This window comes from Salmo trutta, chromosome 13, assembly GCF_901001165.1.
Source record: "Salmo trutta chromosome 13, fSalTru1.1, whole genome shotgun sequence".
NCBI lineage: Eukaryota > Metazoa > Chordata > Actinopteri > Salmoniformes > Salmonidae > Salmo > Salmo trutta.
This window is the reverse complement of record NC_042969.1, coordinates 8421186-8448779: the sequence shown is the minus strand read 5'-3', so window position 1 is coordinate 8448779 and position 27594 is coordinate 8421186. Positions and strand designations below refer to the sequence as shown.

The 27594-nt window shown below is 41.7% G+C and overlaps 1 protein-coding gene across 1 annotated transcript in view; it reads right to left on the bottom strand.

The window, feature by feature from the left end:
* Positions 1–27142, bottom strand: part of mgat4b (alpha-1,3-mannosyl-glycoprotein 4-beta-N-acetylglucosaminyltransferase B) — a 203310-nt gene extending 176168 nt beyond the window's left edge. The window contains exon 1 of the mRNA XM_029770807.1: positions 26808–27142. Coding sequence (XP_029626667.1) covers positions 26808–26904 — 97 coding nt within the window. The 5' untranslated portion in view covers positions 26905–27142. The remainder of the gene's footprint in view (positions 1–26807) is intronic.
* Positions 27143–27594: the final 452 nt, after the last annotated feature.

Genomic DNA, 27594 nt, shown 5'->3' with positions numbered 1-27594 from the left:
TGTACAACTGACTAGGTATCCCCCTTTCCTTTCCATGACAGACTGACCAGGTGAAAGGTATGATCCTTTATTGATGTCACTCTTCTTTGGGATCGGTGTCCCTTCCACGGGACGATTGAGGTAATGCAATTAGCATGAGGTTGTAAGTAACAAGAAATTAACAGGTGAAAGGTATGATCCCATATTGATGTCACTTGTTAAATTCACTTCAATCAGTGTAGATGAAGTGGAGGAGACAGGTTAAAAAATGATTTTTAAGCCTTGAGACATGTATTGTATATGTGCCATTCAGAGGGTGAATGGGCAAGACAAAAGATAAGTGCCTTTGAACGGGGTATGGTAGTAGGTGCCAGGCGCAATGGTTGGTGTCAAGAACTACAACGCTGCTGGGTTTTTCCACGCGCAACAGTTTCCCGTGTGTACCAAGAATCGTCCACCACCCAAAGGACATCCAGCCAACTTGACACAACAGTGGGAAGCATTCGAGTCAACATAGGCCAGCATTCCTGTGGAACACTTTCGACACCTTGTAGAATCCTCGAGGACATTCCCCTTGTCAGCTTATTTTCACTATACTCCTCTAACTTTCATTTAACTTAAATGAAAAATAACTCCATCTTCGTAATCAACAGTAGCCTAGGACAAGGCTCCTTTTACTCCTTCTCCCTCCCCCCAGCAGCAGGCACACATGAGGTGAGCAGCTGGAACCAGTTTCAGCTGGACATTAGCTATACATTTCATTGAGTTGCAATTGGCTGACGCAGATGACAAGCTCGCGCAGTTCTCGTCACACAAACAGTAAATTAACAGAAGACTGGTCCAATCGGGTCCAGTCGGTAAATACTTGTTAATTGCACATACCCGAGACACGTGGCAATTATATCAGACCTGACCCAGGTCCAAGACAAAAGTCAGAATTTAGGACCCGGACCCTTTAGGTCCCGGGTTGGATCATGGAATTTCAGGTCTGTTGGACCTGTGAAGACAGCTACGGTGAAGGAGGTGGAGAGGAAAACTGGGAAGTATTGGAAAGAATATACAGTTATGTACTTTTAGGGAAAAGAGACATAGTAATGAAGTAGGCCTTGGCGGTATCCAGATTGTCAAACCGACCTTGTGCCATACCGGGATATCCGTAATACCGGCACTGAGCACAAGGGGTGCTATTGTAATCCGAAGGATAGCAATGCTAACAAGTACAATCCCATAGAGAATGTTAACTAAATGCTAAGGAGTGCATTTCGAACATCTTATACAGTCTCTGAAGTATTTGCAGGACAGACATCCCAGCTCATAATATAAAAATGCTAACCACAGTTTTCTGCACACACAAAACAAATGTTAGACAACAAGGCTCTTTGATCCAGGAGGGGATTCTCTGCTGTTACCAAGCAAAACTTGATTTTGGAAGAAGCTATACCGCCCAAGCCTACAAGGAAGACAAAATAAGTAATGTGCACATTTACACATGTGCACACACAGTCAAAACTATCCCAAACTCTCAAAGTGCCATAAAAAGCCCAGCATAGACAAGCTGAGCCAACATATCCCAACCTCTCTGAGCGTCATAAGCAATTACACACCCATCACCTCTTCAATCAGTCACTCCCTCAGACACTCATCCTTGACTCTCCGCAAACTGTCAGAGTGGAACAACAGTTTTCCAGCAGCAGATGGCTAGCACACTGAGGGGAACCAGGAATAATTGCATCTCTGCACCACTGGTCTGATCCAGCCCCACTCTCTACCCCCTGACAAATCACTCATTTCTGTCACCGCTGCCAAGATAACCCACAATCAACAGATGACAAGACCAAACTTTACACTGACGTGAAGGAAGCCTGTGCGCTCTCCGTTAACTGTGGCCAATCCATGATTGTTATAGGAATCAACTTTCACGTACATTGCAGTGAAATCGTTGCTGCACGATTCCATTAATGTACATGTGCTAGGCTTGATTGGATTTAACCAATACAGGTGATGTTAAGATCTGTGTAATCTCTCGTGGACAGATGCACGTAACATAACTGGTATCGCAGCATCTGTCAACAGACAGATGTGACAGCTAACAAGGAATTTTGTTTGGGTGCGCAGATTTCTCACTGGTTATTTTGACAAATCATTATTTTGCAGGTGTCAGCATATTCTGAATTTCGGAAGGGGAGGGGACTTTTGGCCCATAGCCGGGTTGGCTGACAACATCATGAAAATGATGAGCGTGCATCGATGTGGCCAGAAGATGTGTGTTGTTATGATTCTGAACAATCAAATAGCAAGCAACAATGACAAGATGCTGGCATGTGGGGAATCGTAGGTGGCTCGTTTCAGCTCGTTGTATCTTGTTATTGATACCATGTCTTGTTTTGAGGTATTTTGACTGATGTCATGTCTATTATAATATGGCTAACATTCGCTAGCTATCTGTAACGATGTATGATACAACAATAGCTCATTGTGAAAATATCTTTATGTTTTCAATAAACATTTGGAGAAAAAAAATACAGTTTACATGTTGTCAACAGTCTAAGCCAACCCCATCTGTTTTGGCCCTTAGCTGCGCACCCGTCCGTTTTGTTGCTAAACACCCAGCCCTTGCAAAGAGAGGGGGTGGAGCTCCTCGTTCCGTTTCCGCTCCTCGTTCTACTCTTTTCTAACACGTCTGCCCCAAGAACCGAATCGAGCATCTGAAGAAATAACACGTTTTTAGTTCTGCGTGTCTGAGATTAGGATCGGTGAAACGTGTAAATAGAGGGTCATCAACAGTACATGCAATGGGTTCTTGTGTAGCGTGACAGTGGGAGGAGTCAATCTGATCATATTGATTAGGGGTCAGCGAGCTAATGCCAGGCTGAATAACATCGATGTGTGAGAGAGGACATTTTGTTACGCTACAGACTTATTCTAAAATGGATTAAATAAAAACAACTCCTCATCAATCTACACACAATACCCCATAATGACTAAGGGAAAACAGGATTTGATTATTTGGGTGAAAATGTAAAAATAAAAACACAGAAATACCTTATTTATATAAGTATTCAGATCCTTGGAAAGGCTCACACCTGTCTATATAAGGTCTCACAGTTGACAGTGCATGTCAGAGCAAAAACCAAGCCTTGAGGTCGAAGGAATTGTTCGTAGAGATCCGAGACAAGATAGTGTCGAGGCACAAATCTGGGGAAGGGTACCATAACATTTATGCAGCATTGAATGTTCCCAAGAACACAGTGGCCTCCATCATTCTTAAAATGGAAGAAGTTTGGAACCACCAAGACTCTTCCTAGAGCTGGCCGACCAAACCTTGGTCAGGGAGGTGACCAATTTACATTTACATTTAAGTCATTTAGCAGACGCTCTTATCCAGAGCGACTTACAAATTGGTGCATTCACCTATAATATCCAGTAGAACAACCACTTTACAAAACAAGAATCCGATGGTCACTCTGACAGAGCTCCAGATCTCACCTAATGTACACAGAATACCCCATAATGGCAAAGTGAAAAAATGTTTAGAAATGTTTGCAAATGTATTGAAAATTAAATACAGAAATATCCAATTTACTTAAGTATTCACATCCCTTTCCTATGACACTCCAAATTGAGCTCAGGTGTATCACATGTCCTTTGATCATCCTTGAGATGTCACTATAACTTGATAGGACTCCACCTGTGGCCAATTCAATTGTTTGGACATGAGTCAGAAAGAAACAACTTTCTATATAAAGGTCCCACAGTTGACCATGCATGTCAGAGCAGAAATGAAACCATGTAGTCCAAGGAACTGTCTGGAGATCTCTGAGACAGAATTGTGATGAAACATATCTGGGGAAGGGTATGAAACAACTTCTAGAATGATGAAAGTTTCCAAGAGCACAGTGCTCTCCATCATTGGGAAATTGAAAAAAATAGGGAATTACCCAGACTCTGCCTTGAACTGTCCATCCAAACTGAGAAACCGGCAAGGAGGACCTCGGTCAGGGAGGTGACCAAGAACCCAATGACCACTGACAAAACTAGAGTTCCTTTGCTGAGATGGGAGAAGCTGCCAGAAGGACAACAGTCTCTACAGCACTTCACCAATCTGGGCTTATTGGGAGAGTGGCCAAGTGGAAGCCACTTCTGAGAAAAAGGCACATGACAGTACGCCTGGAATTTGCAAAAATGGATTTGTGGATGACAGAGCATAAAGCAAAAGATTCTGTGGTCTGAATGAAAAGCGCTATGTCTGGAGAAAACCAGGCACAGCTCATCACCCGTCTAACACCATCCCTACCATGAAGCATAGTGCTGGCAGCATCATGTTATTGGGATGCTTTTCAGTGGCAGGGACTGGGAGACTGGATATGGTAGAGGGAACAATGAATGGTGCCAAATACAGGCAAATTCTTGATGAGAACCGGCTTCATAGTGCAAACAACAGACTGGGGCAAAGATGTACGTTCCAACAAGACAATGACCCCAAGCACAGCCAAAGCAATGCTGGAATGGCTTCATAACAAGAATGTGAAAGTCCTTGAGTGGCCCAGCCAAAACCCAGACTTGAATCCCATTGAAAATCTGTGGAAAGACTTGAAGATTGGGGACTGCAATCTAATTTAAGAGCTTGAGAAAATCCACAAGGAAGAATGAGAGAAAGTTTTTCATTTTCAATCAATTTTGCTAAAATGTCTAAAAACCTATTTCCACTGTCATTATGGGGTAAATCCATTTAATCAAATTTTGAATTCAGGCTGTAACAAAAAAACGTGGAATAAACCAAGGGGTATGAATACTTTCTGAATTTTCTTCTGTATTTGTTCTGTCATTTTAATTATCCTTCATTAATGCCAACAGTGCTGTAGTTGGTGCTTGGAGATGAGGGAGGGGATGCCATTGCGTGTCAGTGACAGGGAGGAACACACATTTTCCAGAAAGACACCCAGGAGACAGGCTACTGTGTCCTACACAGGACTGTTTATATTTGTATTTATTAAGGATCCCCATTAGCTGCTGCTCTTCCTGGGGTTCAGCAACAAGCTATCCACCTACTAGACCTTTAGGTCTGAAGAAGAGTGATAGAGAGCGAGAGAGAGTGAGGAGACAGAAGCATCACATGCTATCCCATGTAGTCACATGCTTTCCTCCTGACATCTCTGGCAGCAAGCTGTAGTGTGACACACACACACACACACACACACACACACACACACACACCTGGCAGTGTTATGGACCACACACTGAACACCTCGTGCTTCGATGAGAAACCTGCACTTACAGGACTATGACTCAATGACCCACACAGTCACACTATCATAACCCAATATAGTAGAGAGAGAGATTCCCTCACACAGAAATAGGCTCACTTCATCAATACGCATTGCAAATTAGCATACTGCTTCACAGACACGAAAGTTCCTGATCACAAGTTTTGCAGACAAACGCATGTCCTGAAATTGTTCACACAGAGTTTGTCCTTCCATGTGCTTTTTATGTGTGTGGTGGAGTGCACGCACACGCATAGATGTTTTTATTCATATGGATATCAAGCGTGCGTGTGTTGCATAATATGGCCTTTGGCCACGTTCCAGCTCGCATAATGAGAGACAAACACAGCAGACCCGATGATGTGCGACATTGTGGCTAAATTAGGAGGGACAAGTAGGTTTCTGCCTTGGGAGCCAGGCCCCCCTACCCACTTATGACGATAAAGAAACAATTTTAAACCATGTTCCAATGTCGTCTGGGAAACCCTGACGAAAATGTTATATCAACGTTGCAGCAATTATCAAATCATTAACGCTATGGGGCAAGAGAGCGTGACTCGATTCTTTACTCCTTTAGCTAGATCTCGCACCACCAAATTACCTCATGACACCCTTCAAGGAAGTCATATGTCTCCCAAGCACCGGATGTGTCATCCGAGTGAGTCGGATGTTCCCAGACTCAAGATATTACTCTTCACTGCGAATGTGGTACAGATGCTGCAAGTGTTGCTCATCAAAGACTGGCTGGTGTAAAAGGCAGCTAGGAGATAGACAACACGCACCATCAATCAGGTTGCAGCAGTCATTTCTCACCTTGTTGCTTTTTCTATCAGCAAAACGTACCCATCTGCTGCAGTCAACCTTGCATCAACTGCTATCTTTTTCCTGCTTATAAATTGCAGCTCTGGGGTGAATTTAGGATCTGCTTCCCCCTCCCGAATCCTAACCTTAACCATTACAGGGGGAAATGCAAAATTGACCCAAGGCCTACTCTAGCTTGATCCACTATCCTGACCGCGACACTCTGATTTCGTTTCACTTCACCTCATTGTGAATCCATGTAGCGAAACACAATGTTAGCTCACAAGAGCATGACAGTCAGACAAGGCTTACTCTGCACAGTGCGAGTTTAAAAAGGAAGCCATGAAATTAGTCATTGACGTAAGGTCACATGGTAATCTATTCCAGCTGCCCACAGGCACAAAATCCCATAACACCGCTTAGTCCATGATGGTGGAAGTTCCATGGTAACTTGTGTGCCCTTGCAAGAGGTGATACGGTCTGCAAGGTGTCGACAAAACATCTTTCTGTTTTGCCATGGTTGCTATGGTTTTTCTTAAAAAGGGCCCCACCAGAGGGCAGGCCTCTATATCAACATAATTCCAGTCATATAGCAGACATTCTCATTTAGGTTCCATCTCCGAAGAATGACGCAGGCTGCTAATACATATTCACAATTTGGGGGTGGAAACATTGTGGTGATTTCCACGTAGAGTGGAGAAATAACAAGTTATTGACAGCTGTGAGTGTAGCTAGCTAGCATCCTAACCTTATCTAGCTTGATAATGGTATCTGTTGTAGCTAAAAACGTATTCAAAAGATTAGCCAGCTGGGTATGTCTGGTTCTGGAGCTGGATTTCTCATAAGTTAGGGAAAACAAGTCAGCATATCTTTGACTTTGCCACCTATTGTTACCTCCAAAGTTTTGGCATTTTAAATAAATTGCGGAATCTGCCATAGAAATAGAAAGAATAAGATGAAGCTCCGGTAATATGGATAGCCGAACTATTGAATGGTTTGGACTAGAGACGTGTTTTTCTACAGTGTAATGGACATGATGCAACGTTTGGTAGGCTGCTGGCTGACTATTCGGCTGCACTACAGCAACGCCAAGTCAGCCCGTGCTCATGCTATGGTTCTCACAGCTAGGGGAAGTGAAATGGTTACAATGACCTTGTTCATGATAAATGCCGCAAATGATATATAAACACCCCAAGCGCATCGGACACTAAACGAAACACCAACACAAATGTAACAGCACAAAATAGATAAACAAGACCTGTGATTTCTAGCTGCACCAATCAAAGCAGTGGAGCGTGGTCAAAAACATCTTAGGGCGACGAAGGGTACGGGGTTCCAAAGGATTTGGATAATTTTCTGTTAAAAAAAGTGGAGGTGCAAAAACACAAGTTTACAACCACAATTTGAATTTGGCTCAGACGGCCAAGCGTAGGCGATCGCTCAGCTCAGTCGCGACTCCTGAAGAGGAAGAACTCCAGATGTTTCTGATTAATAAACAATGCCATGCTGGTAGGTGTTAACATTCAAATAGAACCCAGTCCTGAAAAGAGACCGAAAACAGACCAAAAAGTATTAGCACATCATAGCATTTGGGAAACACACAGCACTGGCACAGAAAATATCAGAAGTTACCATTTTGGATTTCCCACTTCAACCCTAAATATATCCTACTTTGACTAAAACGAATACTTGACTTAAAATCGTTGTGCAACATCATCGTTTTTCTGGTGAAAAAAAATTGAATTTCCGTTTGTGGGCAATTAACTTCTGTATGCATTGAGTGGTTTATTGGTTCCTTGGTATGATCTTCTGTATGAGTCATTGTTCTACCATTGTGTCCCTGTTGAAAAAATGATATTTTACCTCAAGGGTTTTTTTATCCCATACAAAATCTTTTTATGAAATATTTAAATAAAATGCTTTATTTATTGGCGCCCCGGGGAGCAGCCGGTAGGGGTTTGGGGTAGGTTAGGAGGCTCACGTTAATAAAACATCCGCTTCCCAGTCTTCTATTGCCGTACTAACGTTCCTCAATTGTTGTGAAACGGGCGACACAGGCCACTTCACTGATGAATAAGTAACCATGTCTTTTAACACGTCTGAAGTTTTGGTTCGGCTTGAAGGCTCAGCATTTTTCAGGGAAAAAAAACACACCAAGAGTGTATGAGCCTGGGGGACAGAGGGGAAATGTCCCCCCAATGTTAGAAGTAGGTAAAATGCCCCCCCCCCCCCAAAAAAAATCTGCAAGACTTATTTTGAAAAACGAGTCACCAGATTCGTTGAGGGACTTTTGTTTTGAAAAGCGCTCCATCACGTCCCCCGCCCACATGACTGCATTGTTCTCACTCTCAGTTGTTACAAGCAGTGTGTGATTGTGAGAAAAAGCACTGTGCAGCACCACACCAGGTAAAGTAGGCAATAGAGGTTGTGTGAAAATTCCTGTCCCGTCTTGTGCAGTCATTTTTTCCCCTGTACTGTCCTGATCCCGCAATAGTTCTAGATCCCCAGAACTTTCCTGTCCCGTGCTCATTTTTGCGGTCAGAAATATGTAGGCTAATGTGTTTGTATTGAAAATCATTTCAGTAATGCGTCTGTGATATGTGGTTGTCTTACCTATTTTAGTTAAAAGGCACTGACCGTAGTCCTAAATTGCTCTGGATAAAAGCGTATTATAAATTAGTTAAATGTAGATCGATTAAGGCTGGAGGATGAGGACAGAGACCCCGGCAGAATGGTCTGCTCAGCACAGCACCAGCATAAAACTACCCTACTGCTGAGCACTGCGCACATACAATTTACAACATGAACATAAAAAATAAATACTTGAGCAGCAGTACTGCAGAGGTCAATCTATTTTTATTTCACTCTTCACCTCAGATGGCACCGGTTTAGTTAAATACGCTAACAATTGGGCTTAATGGTAAAGTTGTTGCAATTCCTTTATTGAAGGCTTCATCAGTTAGCCTACCGACATAGGTTGACAACCTGAGGTAGCCAAGTAACTGGCTACAACTGGAGTGAGGCGCAAGATTGAGGAGATGGAAGGCGGGGAAAAATGACTTTTTTAATAGCTTTTTATTAAGTAAACTACATTAGGCCTAGCTTACAGTCGTTTTTATTAAATGCTCCACAACATATTTCCATCTCAAAAACTCAGTTTTACTAATCCTATACTGCCTGGTCCTGTGGTCTGTTGATCCTGTCCCGAACTTGATTCTAGAACTTCCCTCCCATTCCTGACAGAATCCCGCAGGAGTCCTGTTCCCCTGTCAACTTCTAGTTGGCAACAACAAAGTAATTTTAAGTAGTAAGTATGAATGTATACGTTACAATGAATGTGAGCAACTATAAGCTTTCTCCTGGCTAGAAGCTAGTTAGCTTTACAGTAGTCATTTTTAGCGGTGTCAGGTTTTATCGAACTAGCTGGCTGTGTGAAAAACTGATAGTCAATGTTTTGAAGCCAAGCATACTTGCTAGCTACAGAATGACTTGCACAATCACTGTCTTAGTCTTCATCATAGGGTCGGCAAGTTAGCAATGGATGTGCCAGTAGTAAAAAAAATATCTAAAAATTAAGAGTACATTAGAGTACATTTTTTTCAAAGGAGTGCAAGTAAGGCTTTTAGCACCTGCCCGCAATGCCACCAGAACAGCCTCAATTCGTAGGGGCATGGACTCTACAAGGTGTCAAAAGCGTTCCACAGCTATGCTGGCCCATGTTGACTCGAATGCTTCCCACAGTTGTGGCTGGATGTCCTTTGGGTGGTGGACCATTCTTGATACACACGGGAAACTGTTGAGCGTGAAAAACCCAGCAACGTTGTAGTTCTTGACACCAACCGTTGCGCCTGGCACCTACTGCCATACCCCGTTCAAAGGTACTTAAATATTTTGTCTTGCCCATTCACTCTCTGAATGGCACATATACAATGCATGTCTCAATTGTCTGAAGGCTTAAAAATCATCCTCCACTTCATCTACACTGATTGAAGTGAATTTAACAAGAGACATCAATATGGGATCATACCTTTCACCTGGGTTCACCTGTTCATTCTATGTTATGGAAAGAGCAGGTTTTCTTATACTCATACTTTTTGTATACTCTGTGTATATTTAAGTAATACTGCCCTGGAAGCTGGTGTTGAGGATATAATGGCATGGGTGTTGTTCGTCGAGGGCTGGCAAACCGTGCCAATATATCCTCATCAATCAACACACTATACCCCATAATGACAAAATAAACAAATAAAAAATTAAATTTTGCAAATGTATTAAAAATACAAAACAGATACCTTATTTACATAAGCATTCAGACCCTTCACAATGAGACTCAAAATTGAGTTCAGGTGCATCTTGTTTCCATTGATCATGCTTGAGATGTTTCTACAACTTGATTGGAGTCCACCTGTGGTAAATTTAATTGATTGGACATGATTTGGAAAGGCACACACCTGTCTATATAAAAAAGGTCCCACAGTTGGCAGTGCATGTCAAAGCAAAAACCAGGCCAGGAGGTCGAAGGAATTGTCTGTATAGCTCGGAGACAGGAATGTGTTGGCACAGATCTGGTGAAGGGTACCAAAAAATGTCTGCAGCATTTAAAGTTCCCAAGAACACAGTGGCCTCCATCATTCTTAAATGGAAGAAGTTTGGAACCACCAAGACTCTTCCTACGCCCGGCCAAACTGAGCAATCATAGGAGAAGGGCCTTGGTCAGGGAGGTGACCAAGAATCCAATGGTCACTCTGACAGAGCTCCAGAGTTACTCTGTGGAGATGGGAGAACCTTCCAGAAGGACAACCATCTCTGCAGCTCTCCACCAAATCAGGCCATTATGGTAGAGTGGCCATTACGGAAGCCACTCCTCAGTAAAAGGCACATGACAGCCCACTTGGAGTTTGCCAAAAAGCACCTAAAGGATTCTCAGACCATGATACATAAGATTCTCTGGTCTGATGAAACCAAGATTGAACTCTTCGGCCTGAATGCCAAGCATCACGTCTGGAGGAAACCTGGCACCGCTCATCACCTAGCCAATACCATCCTTTCGGTGAAGCATGGTGGTAGCAGCACCATGCCGTGGGGATGTTTATCAGTGGCAGGGACTGGGAGACTAGTCAGGATTGAGGGAAAGATGACTGGAGCAAAGTACAGAGAGAGATCATTGATGAAAAACCTGCTCCAGAGCACTCAGGACATCAGACTGGGGCGAAGGTTCACCTTCCAACAAAACAACGACCCTAAGCAAACAGCCAAGACAACGCAGGAGTGGCTTCGGGACAAGTCTCTGAATGTCATTGATTTGCCTAGCCAGAGCCCAGACTTGAACCCGATTGAACATCTCTGGAAAATAGATGTGCAGCAACGCTCAACTTCCAACCTGGCAGAGCTTGAGAGGATCTGCAGAGAAGAATGAGAGAAACTCCCCAAATGCAGGTGTGCCAAGCTTGTAGCATTCCTACCCAAGAAGTCTCAAGGCTGTAATATCTCTGCCAAAAGGTGCTTCAACAAAGTACTGAGTAAAGGGTCTGAATACTTATGTAAAATTGAGTTATTTTTCTCTCTTTTTTGGCTAAAAAATCGAAACCAGTTTTTGCTTTGTCATTATGGGGTATTGTGTGTAGATTGATGAATGAGGGGGAAAAAAACAATTTAATCAATTTTAGAATAAGGCTGTAATGTAACAAAAGGTGGAAAAGTTGAAGAGGGCCTGAATACTTCCCGTATGCACTGAATACTGAACAAACAAACACAAGATGTAAAGTTTGAGTTTGATGTTTCATGAGCTGAAAAAGATCCCAGAAATGTTCCATATACACAAAAAACGTATTTACATCCCTGTTAGTGGGCATTTTTCCTATGCCAAGATAATCCATCCACCTGACAAGTGTGGCATATCAAGAAGCTGATTAAACAGCATGATCATTACACAGGTGCACATTGTACTGGGGACAACAAAAGGCCACTCTAAAATGTGCAGTTTTGTCCCACAATGCCACAAATGTCTCAAGTTTTGACGGAGTCTGCGATTAGCATGATCACTGCAGGAATGTCCATGTGTGTTCCATGTATAAAGACTTTGTTTGGTGCTATCGGATCATGGTAGGAGAGTGACAGCCATGAACAGAGACAGGCAGAGAGAGAGAGAGCGGCCACAAACCAACAGGTAAGATAGCGAGAAGTGCCTAGAACTTCATGCAGGAGAGTAGCAGCTATGATTATATTTTGTTTTTGATAGTTGTGTAGTGGAGATAAAACTGAAATTAATCTAACTTTCATGCCTACTTTTTTAAAATGTATTATTAACAGTTCAACTGTGTATGTTGCTGGTTATTACAGTATAATAACTGTACGTTAAGTTTCAAACCATAGAGTATGTAGAGCAGCAGTAGTAACAACCTGAAAAAGGAGAAGTGAGAAACACTACGAAATTAAAATCATACAATAACTGAGAGTACAAAATGCTTATTAATCGAATTTATCCACTTTAACAGTCACACTGGTATTCAGTACAGTATGAATGGCAATGGCCTTAAGACTGATTGGACAGTACTAGATTAATGCCCCTCTACAAGGTCCCCCTAAACATTGTAAATTAGCCAATTTGGAAATTAAGATTTGTATGCATCCTTTTCTTAGAAGTCACCAGAAATGAGCATATAAAACCTGTTTTTCAACAACAAAAATCCAGACGCATACTCCCGGTCCCCCGTAGGCAAAATGTGTCGACCCCAATGTCAGTCGCTCCTACGCCCCTGGCACGTGCACACACACACACACACACACAGACGTACACAGTCAGAGACTCTTGCACACACAATCTAGACGGCTAGTCAGTTTGAAGGCTGTCCGGAGAGACAGGTTGACAAGTCCAGTATCAATGATTAAACTGTTCCCTAATCAAGTCCTGAATATCTTGGCGGTATTATGTCAATGTTTAACAACAATCTGATCAAATCATCAAATGGGGAGAATCATCTTAGCCGGCAACATATTCCAGTGGCTGCATCATGCATTACTCATTATTTATAATGATTTAATTCACTGGAGTCACCATTGTACATAAAAAAAAACATGACAGGGAAAACTATGTCCAGCTTAGCTAACATTATCCTCAGGTACTTCAGCTGAACAATTATTTTTCAAAATGAAGAGCGTATTATGCTAATCTTTTCTCTCAAAACGCTAAATCGCGTATACTAAATTGTAAGGTTAATTTATGAATACATTTTCTCAAGCTTAAGTTGTTGAAAGTAGAGAATGAACTGACCCAAGTTATAGACCAGCGTTTCCCAAACTCAGTCTTCGGGACCCCAAGGGGTGAACATTTTTGTTTTTTTGCCCCAACACTACACAGCGGATAAAAATGATCAAAGCTTGATGATTAGTTGATTATTTGAGTTTGAGAAATCCTGGTCTAGTTAGTAACACTTTAAAGTTATTTAATAGTGATCCTTTGTGTTAATCTGTGTACCATTAAGCACAATAGTAGAGCCTTAGGTAACGCAACAATTGACGCTATGCGAGAAGTCTTAAAAAAAACAACACTTTAGTAAACAAATCAGTTCTCACTAAATGTCAAAAAACATAAATCATTGAAAACAATGTGGCAGTTGCAAAATTGCAATACTGTACATTATATTTACGCGATATGAGCCCAAATTTAAAGCAAGTGCCGTACTAACAATGTTAAATTCTTTTAGTGAAACCCGCAAAAATCGGTGTGCTCAAATTTCCTCTTAGCGGAAGGTATTCCTCTATCTACCAGAGTATGATCGATGTAACATTGTATTACCATGAAGTATGGGAAAGTCCTGAGTGTGTTTTACGGTCATCAGACATCCTTGGACTGAAATATCAGGCAAAACATTTCGGCTCTGTCATTAAAATGTTTCAGAGACACACACAAAAAAAAACTAGCAGGTTACAAAGTAGAGCTTCGTAGCTAAGTTTTGATGTATGGGTTGTCAGGGATTGGTCTAATTCACATTCTGACACCCCCATTTCCATGACGAGTGCTAGCTTGCTAGTTGTGTGGGAGTGCTTGACGCTGATCGCTGAGGCAACGAGCCGAGCGAGAGGCACCGCTGTGCGTCATTGGCTGTATTGTGCCAATGGTGATTTTTTTTGTGATTGATGGTTTTATTCTTTCAAGTAAAAACGACAATTCAGTTGCTACAACCATATAAATTGATTAAAAACGTAGCTAACTACCAGTGAATTGAAAATGTGTCCCATTTCTGTGCAGCTAGCTAGCAGGCAGCAACCCCACACATGAATGGTCTCAGGATGCTTTACTGTTGGCATGACACAGCACTGATGGTAGCGCTCACCTTGTCTTCTCCGGACAAGCTTTTTTCCGGATGCCCCAAACAATCGGAAAGGGGATATATCAGAGAAAATGACTTTACCCCAGTCTTCAGCAGTCCAATCCCTGTACCTTTTGCAGAATATCAGTCTGTCCCTGATGTTTTTCCTTGAGAGAAGTGGCTTCTTTGCTGCCCTTCTTGACACCAGGCTATCCTCCAAAAGTCTTCGCCTCACTGTGCGTGCAGATGCACTCACACCTGCCTGCTGCCATTCCTGAGCAAGCTCTGTACTGGTGGTGCCCCGATCCCTTAGCTGAATCAACTTTAGGAGACAGTCCTGGCGCTTGCTGGACTTTTTTGGTGCCCTGAAGCCTTCTTCACAACAATTGAACCGCTCTCCTTGAAGTTCTTGATGATCCGATAAATGGTGGATTCAGGTACAATCTTACTGGCAGCAATATCCTTGCCCGTGAAGCCCTTTTTGTGCAAAGCAATGATGACGGCACGTGTTTCCTTGCAGGTAACCATGGTTGACAGAGGAAGAACAATGATTCCAAGCACCACCCTCCTTTTGAAGCTTCCAGTCTGTAATTCAAACTCAATCAGCATGACCGAGTGATCTCCAGCCTTGTCCTCGTCAACACTCACACCTGTGTTAACGAGAGAATCACTGACATGATGTCAGCTGGTCCTTTTGTGGTAGGGCTGAAATGCAGTGGAAATGTTTTTGGGGGATTCAGTTCATTTGCATTGCAAAGAGGGACTTTGCAATTAATCGCAATTCATCTGATCACTCTTCATAACATTCTGGAGTATATGCAAATTGCCATCATACAAACTGAGGCAGCAGACATTGTGAAAATGTATATTTGTGTTATTCAAAACTTTTGGGCACAACTGTTCACTACCGTTCAAAAGTTTGGGGTCACTTAGAAATGTCCTTGTTTTTGAAAGAAAAGCTACATTTTAATGGACAAAAAAAACATCAAATTGATCAGAAATACAGTGTAGACATTGTTAATGTTGTAAATGACTATTGTAGCAGGAAACTGCAGTTTTTTTATGGAATAAATAAAAATAGGCGTACAGAGGCACATTATCAGCAACCATCACTCCTGTGTTCCAATGGCACATTGTCTTAGCTAATCCATGTTTATCATTTTAAAAGGCTGATTGATGTTTTCTAGTGATCAACAGTGAATAGGCAACTCCGGGATGCTGGGCTTCTAGGCAGAGTTCCACTGTCCAATGTCTGTGTTCTTTTTCCCCCCATCTTAATCTTTTTATTAGCCAGACTGAGATATGGCTTTTTCTTTGCAACTCCGCCTAGAAGGCCAGCATCCCGGAGTCGCCTCTTCACTGTTGACATTGAGACTTGTGTTTTGCGGGTAATATTTTGCTTTTTTAGGATAGGGGGCAGCATTCGGAATTTTGGATGAGAAGCGTGGCCAAAATAAACTGCCTGCTACTCAGGCCCAGAAGCTTTAATTTGCATATAATTGGTAGATTTGGATAGAAAACACTCTAAAGTTTCTAAAACTGTTAGAATTATGTCTGAGTATAACAGAACTTATTTGGCAGGCGAAACCCCGAGGACAAACCATCCAGGATTTTTTTGTTTGTTGAGGTGAGTGTTTTAAAATGGCATTTCTATGCGGATCTAGATTTCTAAGGCACTTGCTTGCAGTTCCTATCGCTTCCACTGGATGTCAGTCTTTAGAAATTGGCTGATGTTTTTCTTTTGAGTAATGAAGAAGTATGGCTGTTCAGAACGAGGGTCGAGTCTAGTGTACTGTTGTGGTTGGGGCGCGTGATCTGAAAGCTCGCTCCACTTTGTTTTCGTCCGGTATTGAACAGTTTATCCCGTCTTAAATTTTATCTATTATTTACGTAAAAAAAATACACGAAGTTGTATTAGGAAAGTTGTTTGAAATGTCTGGATCAAGATTACAGGTAACTTAGATATTTTGTAGTCATGTTGCGCGAGTTGGAACCGGTGTTTTTCTGAATCAAACGCGTCAAATAAATGGACATTTTGGAGATATAACAACGAATTTATCGAACAAAAAGGACCATTTATGATGTTTGTGACATATTGGAGTGCCAACAGAAGAAGATCTTCAAAGGTAAGGCAGGAATTATATCATTATTTCTGAGTTTGGTGTCACGCTTGGTGGGTTGAATTATGATTGTCATGTGTTTGTTTGATGGGGTGCTGTCCTCAGATAATAGCATGGTTTGCTTTCGCCGTAAAGCCTATTTGAAATCTGACACGGTGGCCAGATTAACAAGAAGTTAAGCTTTAATTTGGTGTATTGCACTTGTGAATGTATGAAAGTTAAATATTTCTAATAATGTTTTGGAAATTTTGCGCTCTGCCATTTCACCTGATGTTGTCGAAACATTCCGCTAGCGTAACTCCTAGCCGTAAAAGGTTAATGAAGCTGCCAGTTGAGGACTTGAGGCATCCTTTTCTCAAACTAGACACTAATGTACTTGTCCTCTTGCTCAGTTCTGCACCGGGGCCTCCCACTCTTTATATTCTGGTTAGAGCCAGTTTGCACTGTTCTGTGAAGTGAGTAGTACACAGCATTGTACGAGATCTTCAGTTTCTTGGCAATTTCTCGCATTGAAGTTTCAGACTAAGTTTCTGGCGAGTTTCAGAAGAAAGTGCTATGTTTCTGGCCATTTTGAACCTTTAATCGAAACCACAAATGCTGATGCTCCAGATACTCAACTAGTCTAAAGAAGGTCCATTTTATTGCTTTTTTTAAATCAGAACAATAGTTTCAGCTGTGCTAACATAATTACAAAAGGGTTTTCTAATGATCAATCAGCCTTTTGAAATTATAAACTTGGATTAGCTAACACAACGTGTCATTGGAACACAGGAGTGATGGTTACTGATAATGGGCCTCTGTATGCCTATGTAGATATTCCATTAAAAAGCAGCCATTTCCAGCTACAATAGTCATTTACAACATTAACACTGTATTTCTGATCAATTTGGTATTATTGTGATGGACCAAAAAAAGGTGCTTTTCTTTAAAAAAAAAAGGACATTTCTAGGTGACCCCAAACTTTTGAACGGTAGTGTAGTTGTTGAGCGGCTTCACTGCAAGTGTATTGTGTTTGAAACATTCAATACAGCAGTTAAACAAATTTTTTTATAATAATAAAAAATATGACCACCTTACCTTAAACTAATGGGCTTAACATGCTGTATTTTTTGGTTCGTACAGACAAATTAGCATATTAACTATCTAATTTGCATTCAGTATAAATAATTGTATTCTAATTTCATAGAGCATGAAGATTTGTTAATGACCACACTCCTTTAAATTATTGATCTTAAATTACTGTAATTGAATACCATACTGCCAATTTGCATATTAAGTGCCCAATTTGCATAATATAGAATTGTCATTCCATAAATACAATTATATTTGAATCATCTCTGTGAATCATCAACCCTGAGAATTTCATAATATTATGACTACCCTATCTTGAGTTATTGGACAAAAAGTATTGAATTTAAGAAAAAAGACAGGTGATTTGGTGCCTTATGGACAAGGGATTAACATTGAAAAAGGTCAAAAATATTGCGGACAGGTCAATCCCTTGAAAATAAGATCTAAGCAATAGTAAGTCCCATCCTCATGAAATAGAGTTTTTGGTTTTCCTGAGAAGCCCCTCTATAACATGCAATACAAAGTATAACACCAAAACCACAGTTTCATTTTGTCCCCGAACAATAGGGAATCCATTTCAGATGACAGCTTTCTAATTAGTAAATTACCTTGATGCATTGCCACAAATTAGACACCGTTTAGTGCACAAAAGCTCAGTAAATATAACCTGTTAAATGCACAGAGGAAACAACCCCTTTCCTCTTACCTGATCCCCCCCTTACTGCACTACATCCCGTAAACCCACCCATGGGGCATGTTTTTATGACTAGTGCCATGACAATGGCCAACAGCGTCAGACTTTGCATGTGTATGTAGAGGGCCACCCACCCCCCAAGGCCAGAGTAATTGTCAAGGTTACCACTGCAGTTTGCACGCAAGCAAGGGGTTGGGGACATGGAGGGCTGACACACACAGGCCTGTGTGTGAGTGTGGCAGAGGAGATGGTGGCGCCTAAAAACAGCACTTCCTGTCTCAGTCTTTCACATCAACTATGACCAGGGGGGGAAAGAACTAAGAACATAGGCAAAAATCGGACCAACTCCACCACAAAATTACACCAAGAGCCCAAAACACATAATTCAAACTCGAACCTTCTTCCAAGTCAAGACAGTAGAATCTACAACTCATGGGACATCAATATTCACAGTCAAACTTGCTCAAAACAATACATTGAAAGCCAAAGCCCAAAGACTTTGAGAGGTGCTCTGATAAAAACTACTAAGTGTGAATTTTAGCACGCTCATTTAAGGAATTCAATGATGTATGGACTGACATGAGAATGATACTACCCAGCCATTATGCACACATTTTGAAAACATTTCCCTTCCCCTCCCCTTGTCTGGTTCTCTGATGTGGGCAGGCTGTGAGTTAGGGGCAGGGCTTGGCAAGGGTATGCAGGTTGTCCAAATCCTGCCAATTAGATCCTTGCCAGCTTTGTTAGTAAACAATGCCACTTATGCAGTGTGTGTGGCAAGCCAAAAGACAGACTCACCAACTGCTGTGTGATATCAACCCCTGACCATCCTGACACCCAGCTTGGTGTGTTTGTGTGAATGACAGACAATTGAAGGTCATGCAAAGACGTTCATTTACAGACCATACGATTCTAGGTCTAAATAAAGCCATAACAACACACAAGACTAACCTTCATGTGACTGACCAAACCGTCACCCATATTCCCTAGACTGTGTATAGAGAAAACAGTGGGAACACAAAAGCCTACTTGTCCTGTGTTCTGTCTTTTTTGGAGACTCAGGTTTCCCAATAGTGATGGAACTTCGGTTTGCATGTGGTTTTAACGATGCATCTTTCCTACAACCCGCCGAAGAAGTCACACGCGTTTCCCAAAACACCACGCAGAGAAAAAAACAGTCGCTAAGTGCGTCGTTGGGAGTACGTGTCGATACTGATAGGATCGAAAGAAAGGCATCACTGCTCTCGGATCAGCTTTCTCAATTCACATCTCACCTTAGAACATTAGAATTACTTCACAATACTGATGATGGATCAGCTCCTAGAGCAATATTATCAACTATGGCTGCAAATATTGAGGTGGCTTATTCTAATACTTACCCAATAAAAATGTACTAAATCACTGATTTTGCACGTTAGGCTGCACATCATGAAATACACTTAGTGTAAAAAACACATTAGGAACAGCTGCTCTTTCCATGACAGACTGACCAGGTGAAAGCTATTTCTTATTGAAGTTACTTGTTAAATCCACTTCAATCAGTGTAGATGAAGGAGAGGAGACAGATTAAAGAAGGATTTTTAAGCCTTGAGACAATTGAGAAGTGGATTGTGTACCATTCAGAGGGTGAATGGGCAAGACAAAAGATTTAAGTGCCTTTGAACACGGTATGGTAGTAGATGCCAGGCGCACCGGTTTGTGTCAAAAACTGCAATGCTGCTGGTTTTTCACGCGCAACAGTTTCCCGTGTGTATCAAGAATGGTCCACCACCCAAAGGACATCCAGCCAACTTCACACAACTGTAGGATGCATTGGATTCAACATGGGCCAGCATCCCTGTGGAAAGCTTGACACCTTGTAGAGTCCATGCACCGACAAATTCAGGCTGTTCTGAGGGCAAAAGGGGGTGAAACTCAATATTAGGAAGGTGTTCCTTATGTTTTGTACACTGTGTATATTGAGACAAAATTAGACAGTAGCCTATAAGTAGCAAAATATAATTTCTTAATCATGAAATGTATGTCAATATGATTGAAATAGGCCTATAGCCTACTGTTTATATTTTAATGCAGTCATCTCAGTTTTCATTTGAAGCATCTTTTTTTATACGTTGCTTGTTTGTATCAATTGCAAAGGCATTAACAACTTTGTATTTGTAGTAAATGTTGTTATGAAGTTAATCGGCTGTCACAGCGAGACAGAAACCATGTTTAGCATAGACCTTCTGTGTATAAATTGACGTGGGAGGGCAAAAATAAGCATCAAACGACACACCTCGCTGTTCTACGAGTAGTCTGAGGCAGTCTGTGAATAACAAGCGTTTTAAGTGCAACGTTAACAACGACAGTTTTGGGAAACAGCTCAAACGATGCTCCTACGAAGGTTCTAAAGATTAACTTGGCCTTAAGATGCTTTTGGGAAACCGGGCCCAGAGTGTTTGAGACCAGCTGGGAAAAGAACTTACCTGGTCACTAGCCTTAACATCCCACACTAAAGAACAACGCCTCGTCCTCCTCCATAACAGGTGTTTCAGTTTCTCCCTTTTCATTCCATCATTCTTTTTCTCCAAAGGACTTCAAGCACATGAAACCATGGTGAATACTTGAAACCAGATAGACATTTTTGTATCAAAAGGCAGGTAAATGTGTTAATGATACAGCATTAGGACACTTCCAAAAGCGACAACCACCAAGACTCTTACTGTTGTCGTCTGTCCCCCCCCCCATTTAAGGCTTCTTCATTTGGAAGCTTGCTTACACACACCCACAGAGAGAGAAATTGTTATTTTGCTATCTGTTTTCCCAATATTGATGAAACTGACAGACATGGGAAACTGGTTACCCAGTTTCCCAAAAGAAAACCCCCATCTCTCCCTGCAGGCAGTGTTTGTGTGCGCGCGTGTGCACACACACACACACACACACACACGTTTGTGTCCCCCTCTCTTATCTAGGCATGGACTCTGTGTGGGACCTCTAAAGGAAGTGGAGGATTATAAGTGTCTCCTCAGATGTACAGAGCAACGTGGTATATGACCTTCAGCATCCCACTGGAACGAGAGAGAAAAAGAGGAGAGACAATGATTTCCATCGCTCTCGGAATCATCCCTCATCTGTGTGTGCTTAAGAGTGGACAAAGGCAAGTGTACACTTGATAGCGGTGTGGATGACACAGAGCACACATTATGCGTGCACTACAGCTTGGAAAACGACACTAACCTTTATAAGACCAGTCTCTGTTTTCTGAAACACTCAATTTGCACACCAAATTAGATTAGGCTATACAAAACCACAACAAAAGTAAAACAGAGCACGGGACTGCAAGGAAGTCTAACAGGCAGCGAACAGTTCGTGTGTGTGTGTGTGTGTGTGTGTGTGCTGGACATGAGTCACCAAGAAACTACTGTATGAGCTGTATGCCCGCTGTGATTTTGTGCGCATGTGTGTGACCTGGAGTGGGTATGTGTGTATCTTTTGTGTGTGTGTGTGTGTGTGTGTGGTAGCCCAGCAGTGACAAACCAACTTTCACATCTCCCAAGAGTCACCGTGCTCCAGGGAATTCCGTGAGCCAAGTCGCATCAGACAGAAAGCCACTGAGGAACTAAACAGGGAATTGGTGTTTGAAAAAGAAAACGAAAGATTCTCCAGAATTTTCTGGGGAAAGATGTCTGTTCATAAGAATAAATTCAGATCTACCTAACTAGCTTTATAAGGAGAGAAGCCCTTGACTTCATCTTGAGTCAATCGACCACTTTCCCATTACCTAATGTGTTCATACACTCTCTCCTGTGAGATCGATCTACCAACTGATTCATGCATTTGTTTATCAATAATCATTTCTTATTCAATCCGTTCATTGCTGGGGAACATTGACCTAACACTGTTGATATTAAATTGGCATCTGCTGAGTGGCAAGGTGCAGTGTTATTCGGCCATCTCAGATAGATTGAAACAGCCCTCAGCCCCCATTGGAATAAATGTATCAAACAAGCTTCTGCAATCACGTTTAGCTGTTTGCTTGACTGAATTAATTTGCTAGAGTGCTGGCTGGCTCAGAGGGGCACGTCAAGGAATACTGACACACACACACACACACACACTCTCTCTCTCTCTCCCCGTTTCGCTCCCGAGGTAATTGCCATCAGTCTGGGAGTCAATATCGAAGACACACACACTCCAGTCAACCGCACATGACAGTAGACAGGATGCACAAGCCAGAAACAAGGCCTTCAAGAGGAAACTGGTAATAATAATGATGATGATGATGACACTGAGGAGAGAATGAGGATGATGTCTTGGCAGGAAATAGCAGGGGGGGGGGTTACAGAGAGGAGCCGCAGTTATTCAACAATTAAGTCAGAATAGGAGGCATGTTCTCAGTCTTAATAACACCCCCTCCCCCCTCCCCTGGTAATCATAGAGTTGTTGGGGAATACATGTAAATATTGTGATATGATGCAGTGAATGTGTTGGAGTTGATTGATTTCAGAATACAGAATACAGCTTTCTTCACATTAGTCTATGCTTTAGTCTCTGAACCTAATGTATCCTCTCTGTAGCACAACCTAAACATAGCCATCTGGAAAGTGTAAAGACCCCAGGATAAATTGCCAAACTGTGATATTTGGACTGCTATTATTAGATAATCTTTTAGGGGTGGATCAGCTTCAACATTGCAAATAGATTGCGGCTTCTATCAAATTTGGACACATCTACTCATTCAAGGGTTTTTATTTTTACTATATTGTAGAATAATAGTGAAGACATCAAAATTATTAAATAAAACGTATGGAATCATGTAGTAACCAAAAAAATTGTTAAACAAAGTAGCCACCCTTTGCCTTGTATTGTATTGTGTCCATACTTTTGACTGGGGCGAAGGTTCACCTTCCAACAGAACAACGACCCTAATCACACAGCCAAGAGTGGCTTCGGGAGAAGTCTCTGAATGCCCTTGAGTGGCCCAGCCAGAGCCCGGACTTGAACCCGATCGAACATCTCTGGGGAGACCAGAAAATAGCCGTGCAGCTTAAGGTGCTTCAACAAAGTACGGAGTAAAGGGTCTGAATACTTATGTAAATGTGATATTTCAATTTCCAAAAATGTCACAAAAACAGTTTTTGCAGTGTCATTATGGGGTATTGTGTGTTGATTGATGGGGGAAAAAACGATTTAATCAATTTTAGAATAAGGCTGTAACGTAACGAAATTTGGAAAAAGTGAAGGGGTCTGAATACTTTCCAAATGCACTGTAACTCACCACACTTTTCCAATCACAAAAACACACACCCCCATCTTCCATCACAACCACACTCCCCCCCACACACACACTGTGCCTTCAATGTCCTCTGTTTATCTCTACCATGTTGATTCCTACCTAATTTCGAGCTTTTAAGTACTTTTGTGTTCCAGTTACTTATATTTGAAGATGTATTATTTCAATAATTTCTTCTACTGCTATAAATAGAAAGTCCAATACAAATTATTTTACAACATTCCCTATCTTGAATGGTATAGTGTATTTACAGTTGTATTTGATCGTTTTCCCTTTTTTATTACAATCCCCACCATGGATTGTATTGGGTGTTCCATTATTCGACTCCTCTATGGGAACTTTGTAATATTTAGAATAGTCATGGAGTAGTCTCGGAACAGTCGGTTATCAATGTACAGTTTATCGACTACGAGAGCTACACGTTTCCCTTTTAATCTATTCACTTTGAAGAGTGGGTTCAGAACTTTGCGCCATTCTGCAATTTCCTTCGGGAACTGATAACTATTTTCGTGCCAGCAAGTCTTTTGCCCAGGCTTTTAACCATTATTTTATCCTTAAAAGAATGCAAATTTGGCACTCGTATCGCTGTCTGAAACGATGTACACTTTCGAGTTTGATTTTGGTCGACAGTGTCGCCTGGGATCTGTAGCGCTTTAACCAGGAAATCTTTCACCACACTCTGAATCTTGACCCTCATTATCTTTAATACCGGTAAAAAGTACCAGATTTTCTCGCATAAATCTAGTCTGTATTTCAAGTAAGGCTTCTCTCAGAAACATGTAATCTTTTTTAAGTTCTTTAACGTCTGTTTCAATAGTATTGACAGTACCTTTTAGCTTGTTTCTTTTTTCTCCATTGACGCGGCTTTTTCGACACTCATCTCAAGGCTTGCCTTCAACTCCTTTACTGACTAGTTCAAGTATGCCCAATTTACCATTTATCTTCTTTAGTAAGTGGGTTTCTACACTTACCATTTCAGGTGGTGAAAAGCATAAATCATCTGTGTCAGACGAGGAGTCTCGTTTTCTTTTGGGGAATTGGTTCTCCATGCTGTTTTGGTTTGGTGTTGATTGTGTTGGTCGATAAATTTCTCTAGCCTTATAATTCGTTTTGTGTTGTTATCCAGATTTAAGCATATTGCCCACGAGTATACGAAGTGCTAATATTTAGTCAGATTTACAGATATTTAATATTAGGTTTTTAATCTTGAGGCATTCTGCTCTGCTGTCTTCAGTCTGCCATCCTAACTGTGGTATTTGTTAAGGTAAATGTGCAGTGTGTCCAAAAACATTTCCCAAGGCATGTGTTTGATAGGCAAACATTAAAGCTACAATATGCAACTTTTTGGGAGACCCAACCAAATTCACATAGAAAGGTGAGTTATAGATCTTTCATTCTCGCTGAAAGAAAGTCTAAGGAGTAGATCTGTTCTATGTGTGCCATTTCTATGATTCCCGTTCTGAAGTTTAGTTTTTTAATATTTTAATTTTGAACACCAACTTCAAATAGATGAATATACAATATGTTTGGTTTTGGAATAGATATTTCACAAGAGGTTTAGATGGTACAATGACTCTCTACACAATGACTGCTTGTTTGTCACAAACTGAAATTTGGCAAACTATTAGAATATCAGCCACCAGGAAATGGCGGAGCGATTTCTGCATATTGCATCTTTAATCTTCATGTGCAGGGTCCTATCAGAATGAAAAAATGAAGACGCATCCAAAGGGGAGGCAGGTAGCCTAGTGGTTAGAGCGTTGGACGAGTAACCGAAAGGTTGCAAGATTGAATCCCCGAGCTAACAAGGTAAAAATCTGTCATTCTGCCCCTGAACAAGGCAGTTAACCCATTGTTCCTAGGCCGTCGTTGAAAATAAGAATTTGTTCTTAACTGACTTGCCTAGTTAAATAAAGGTTTCAAAAAAAGCTCAGGGGCACACTGCACACACCCAACACAGTGAAGGTGCACTTCCATTGTGGTGCTAATCGTTTGTATTGGCTCCTGAGAAGAAGGGTCTGCAGGTTTTCTAAAGGGTCTATACAATCTGTGTGAAACCAACTAGAAATAGGCATGAGTCATGACCCTATCAAGTTTCTCTGAAATTTGGCACCAATGTCCAGGGAATTTGGCAGCTGCATCATAATAAGGACAACCGACTGAATTCCAGATCTACTGTAGTAATCGATTAGGAATTTTTCCTCATAACTTTTTTTTTTTTTTTTAAGACATTTGCATGATTTGTTTAAATCATTAATCATACATTGGAGTTCCCAACAACATTGTGAGGCAGTGGCTTGAAAAGTCCCTCTTTATATGTATAGAGACTTAATCAAGTGTCTTCTGTGCAGAATTGGATGAGGGAAAAAAAGGAATATATTAATATTTGTGATATTCTCCCGTTGTTTATGCAACACTTGGCATGGACCAAAGGGGAGTGCAAGGCTCCCAACACTATTGGGGCTTGATGAAAGACCTGTCTGTGAACTGTCAATACATACTGTATACCAGACAGCACTTTGAGGGATTCTGGCTGCATTTACACAGGCAGCCCAATTCTGATCTTTTGCCCAATTATTGGCAAAAGATAAGATCGGTCAAAAGACCACTTAGTGGCAAAAGATCAGAATTGGGCTGCCCTGTCAGCTGGGATGCCTGTGTAAACAGCAGCCTATCCGCCTTGGAACGGGCACGTCTCCTTGCCCAGCAACTTCAAAACACAAAGCACCATACATGTTCAAACCAAGGGGAAAAGATTCATCCTTAGCCTACATGCACTGGCACTTGAAGCTTGAGGTAACATTTTTGCAAGTTCCTCACAAACATTGTATCAGCAATCATAATCTACAGCTACTTTGTTTCAATATTGCTGCTAGAGATGCGCACTTTGAGCAATCATCTGATTCATAATGTCAACATTATGTTCATACAGAGGAAAATATACCAAAATGACCCTGTCCATGCAGGCTGAGGAATATAAAGACGCATGTCTTGGGGGCCTTTAAAATGTATTTATCAACAATCTGTTCAATGTAGGCAAATGTTGCAAAATAAACGCATGACAAAAGGTAGAGGGGTCTGACTGGTGCCACCCGGTGAAAACAGACTATTCCTCATGGTCGATGGATAACAGGAAATTGAAATGTCAAACACCAACACCAGAATCGTATTTCCAAACACAGCTACACGAGATCAGACCGATGTTTTGTGTAGTTCGTCTCCAACATCAGACGAAATCTACCAAATCGCCTCAACACTCCCCCGCCTCGTGGTGTGATATAGCAGCTACTTTACCTTTGGAGTTGCTGAATGCAGTGTACCAGGAGAGCGAAATGAGTCCGCATAAACCGAACAATACGACCGTTAGGAAGGTGCCATTTCGGAGCCTCATCTCCGGATCCCCGGGCTCATGTCCGAACTTGAGTGCGGGGGTATCTGGGCTCTCTCAGCTCGTTTGCTGCACTTCCAGTATAGAAATGCCTCTTCACGCCTGGCAGTCAGAGCGGAGGCTGAGTTTGTTATTGCGCGGCGCTCTGCTCTCGGGTTGACTACTCATTTGCACAAGCAGGGAGTGCTTGGGGAGGAGTTGGCAGAAAAGAGGAGGAGGGGGGTGTTTTCTCTCTCTCTCTGATCCTCCTCGAGTCAGTGCGGACGGAGTGGTTAAGAGGCATGCCATGTAGTGTTGCGACTCTGCTAGTGGGCGTTGAAACGTGTGAGGCAGCAGTTCCAGGTTTACCTTCATATCCGTTCATGAATTTTCAGATTTCGCTCATGGATTGAATGGCATATGTGCCGAGGTAGCCTACAACTGCTTCTCCATATTCGGATCCTGACGGGGTGCACAGTGCATCTTTACATTTCATTTGACTTCTGCTATAACATGGAAAGCAAACCATATTCCCAAATCCATAGAGTTATTTAGCGTACCTAGAACATTTGTCCGAAAGAAAAGATAAACTTAAATCAACGGTTTTTCGTAGGCCCATAATAACAATCAAATCAGTTAAAGGGGATTCTGACTACCACTTCCATTTTAGGGCCAGCAGGAGCAGTGCATCTCTCTCCACACCTGACTGGAACA